The 3,324-nt window shown below is 40.7% G+C and overlaps 1 protein-coding gene and 1 pseudogene across 1 annotated transcript; both read right to left on the reverse strand.

Moving 5' to 3' along the window:
* Positions 1-9: 9 nt before the first annotated feature.
* On the reverse strand, positions 10-336 carry LOC102498318 (transmembrane protein 14C pseudogene; annotated as a pseudogene).
* Positions 337-1,754: 1,418 nt separating this feature from the next.
* On the reverse strand, positions 1,755-2,687 carry LOC102498730 (olfactory receptor 2D3). Its single transcript, XM_006163432.1, has one exon. The coding sequence runs from the start codon at positions 2,685-2,687 to the stop codon at positions 1,755-1,757; it is 933 nt and encodes a 310-aa protein (XP_006163494.1).
* Between the last annotated feature and the right edge of the window lie 637 nt (positions 2,688-3,324).

Raw genomic sequence — 3,324 nt, forward strand, 5'->3', positions numbered from 1 at the left:
TACGGGTTCTCAACATATAATTCCAGCTTTGGCTCCTATTAGCAAACTGGCACCCGCAACTAAACCCACAGGCATGAAGTTTCCAGAGTGGTAGAATTTCATTCCCGTAACTCCAGCCAAGGTCCCAGATGCAGCTAGGAAAACCCAGACGTTCTTCAGATCCTGAGACAGCTGGTAGGCTCCCAGGCCTGCTAGCCTCCTGAAGAGGAGCCCAGCAACCAGGGATGGCACACTACCTGCTTTTGCATAGCCAGTGATCCCAGCAGAAGCAACCAGTGCTGTGTAGCCAAAGCTGAACCAATGCAAAGGCACTAGTGGGCCCATGTCCTTCTGCATGGCTCTCTTCTCACTCCGCCCATACAGGTGACTACCAGGCCCAGACCTGCACCGTGGTCTGCATCGGTGAAGGAGAGTGCTCAGGCAGTGACTCAAGACTTTATTTTTTATGTCTGTACCTGCAGCCCTATAAATGTACCTGGATATAAGTGTTCAAATGTACTTTGATAAATACATGCGACAAGGAAGGAAATGACTCCATGTGCCAGAAACATGTTCATCTTTGTGATCAAGTTTTGTTCTTTGGGTCTTTTTTATTTCTTCCAACTGTATCTATTTGTTTCTTCCATGAGAGAGAACGACAGAGACACAAGCACCCCAACAGGATCTTCATGTTCTAATTGCAGTATCAGCCAGCCTGGATTGTGGGCATGTTCATGTGTGCCCAGCATGAACAGGGAGGCCTCAGGATCTTCCTGCGTGGGTCAGATTGTGTGACAACTGCACCAGCGACCCTCTCCTTATTTCTTGTCATATAATTTTATGTCTCCTTGTTTTCATTTTCTTATCAGGTTATATGAGCTAAAAAATAGATGTCTCTTTTCTCAGAGAAAAATCTGATTATATCAGTCATAACATTAAGGAGTTTCTCCACTAGGAAAGTGGGAAGGAAGGACCAGTCTCAGTTCTATGCAAGGAATGTGAAGATAGGCGATGACTGACAATGCTGCAGAAGCCAGGGTGGAGCTAATCAAGACAACTCTTAGATCCTCAGTTTGATACAGGCATCTGTAATATTTGGCAAGATTAAAAGATGAGCATTCTCATTTTTCTTAGGAAAAAAGAAAAGCATAAGGAACTTTTTGGAAAACTGAGATCTTTGTTCTGTGCGTGTGTGCATGCATACATGTTATGTAGTATGTTATGTGTCTATGTAATAAAAGGCCTTAAGGAATTCTTTTCAATTTATAAAAAGAGCACTCATACTAATTAATTTAAATGCATTTCAAGTTCACATGACAACTAAATAAGCTGGTTTCAAATATGATAAAAGGAAAAGGGTTAATAAGTGAAGATTTTCATAGTTTCTGACATAGTTTGTTCAGAGCTTATTGATTAGACAATACCACAATTGTCTTAAATATGTCTAGTTTAATAAAACAGCTTGTATTTATAAAAAAAAAAAGATAGATGTCTGTTTTCTCTCTGGCCTTCCTACCATCCTTATTCCCTCTCTCCCCTCCCCTTTTTTTCTTTATCTCACTCTGCTTTTCTTTTCTTTTCTTATAATTGAATTTCTTTTCAGTATCTACCAGAGTGCCTTGCTTTGAAAAAGTAATTCATTGAACTAATCTGAGAAGAGATATAGGAAGACAAGGGGAGAAACGTAAGAATGGGGAAGAAATGAGAAATATCTACAAGAAAATTACTTGTCTTCACATTCCTAAAATGGCTATCATAATTAGAGATTTCCACCTCTAAAAAGAGTATTTTGAAGTTACTCTCCTAAGAGCCCCTTTAACATCCTTGTTCCGCAGACTATAAATGATGGGGTTCAACATTGGTGTTACTGCTGAGTAGAACACAGAGATTATTTTATCCCTTTCACTCATTTTCTTGGAGTTTGGCCTCATGTAGGCAAATATTGCTGAGCCATAGAAGAGAACAACGACAGTAAGGTGGGAACCACAGGTCGAGAAGACCTTGAGCCTCCCCTCTCCAGACTGCATCCAGATCACAGTGGAGATGATATTCCAGTAGGAGACAAGGATGAGGGAGACAGGAGCCAGGAGGATGACCACGCCCATTGCAAAGATGGCCATTTCTGAGCTGTAAGTGTCTGTTGAAGCCAGCTTGAGGAGGGCAGGAGGTTCACAAAAAAAATGGTTAATGATATTGTTTCCACGGTAAGGCAGACGCAGTGTGAATGCAGTGTCCACCAGTGACACAAACGCTCCACTGGCCCAGGACCCTACAACCAACTGGACACATACCCAGTGTGTCATGATGCTAGAGTAGTGCAGGGGCTTGCAGACTGCCACGTAGCGGTCATAGGACATCACCGCCAGCAGCGCACACTCTGTACACCCAACCAGAAGTAAAACAACTATCTGTATTGAACATCCAGCAAAGGAAATGGTTTTCTTCTTCACTAAGAAGTGGGCTAGAACCTGGGGGACTGTGGTAGTGGAAAAACAGAGATCAGCAAAGGACAAGTTTCTAAGAAAAAAATACATGGGTGTGTGCAGTCTGGAGTCAATGTGAATGAGCACAACAATCAGCAGGTTTCCCAGCACCGTCAGCAGGTAGATGATCAGAAAGAGGAAGAAGAGCAAGACTTGAGTCTGTGGATCCTGTGAAAGACCCAGGAAGACAAATTCAGTCACGTAGGTTTGGTTCTCCTCTCCCATGAATGTCTATTCCTGTACATAGATTAGCATCAAGAAAGGAAACACTTCAATGAGTTATTTTTAAAAAAATACTGAGTAACATATATTTTCTATTTCAGAAAAGAATTGTATTATTTAATTTTATTATTATTATTCATTTGACCAGAGAGAGAAAGAGGGAAAGTGAAAAAGGAAACCACCAGGTCCAGGACTCAAACCACTATCGGTTATATGAGAGTTCAATGCTATAACCACTACACCACCTGCTTGTCTCACTTAGGTATTTTCTTAATCAATATCCAAAATCAGGCCATTGATTTTCATCTGTTACCTGTTTCTCTATGTCAAAAGACCGAGTTTGGTTTTGGTCAGTAGTTCCAATAATTGAAATCCATTTCTGATTTTCTCTCTTTGAATCCTTTAGCAATACCAGTGGGGGAGAAATTATCTTCAGCGAGCTACAGGATCCAAAGTAGGATCACCTACTGATTTATAGTCCTGATAAGACTGTAGAGCTGTTTATAGTGTAGCCATCCTTTTAGGTAGATTTGGGAAGCAAATAAATTCATGTTGATTTAAACCTGTTAGATTTTTATACTGCACACTGATCATATTATGAAAGCTGATTTTCAAAAGATTATATTTACAAAACAATTCT

This window comes from Tupaia chinensis, unplaced genomic scaffold (genome assembly GCF_000334495.1).
Source record: "Tupaia chinensis unplaced genomic scaffold, TupChi_1.0 Scaffold142134_1, whole genome shotgun sequence".
NCBI classification, from domain to species: Eukaryota; Metazoa; Chordata; class Mammalia; order Scandentia; family Tupaiidae; genus Tupaia; species Tupaia belangeri.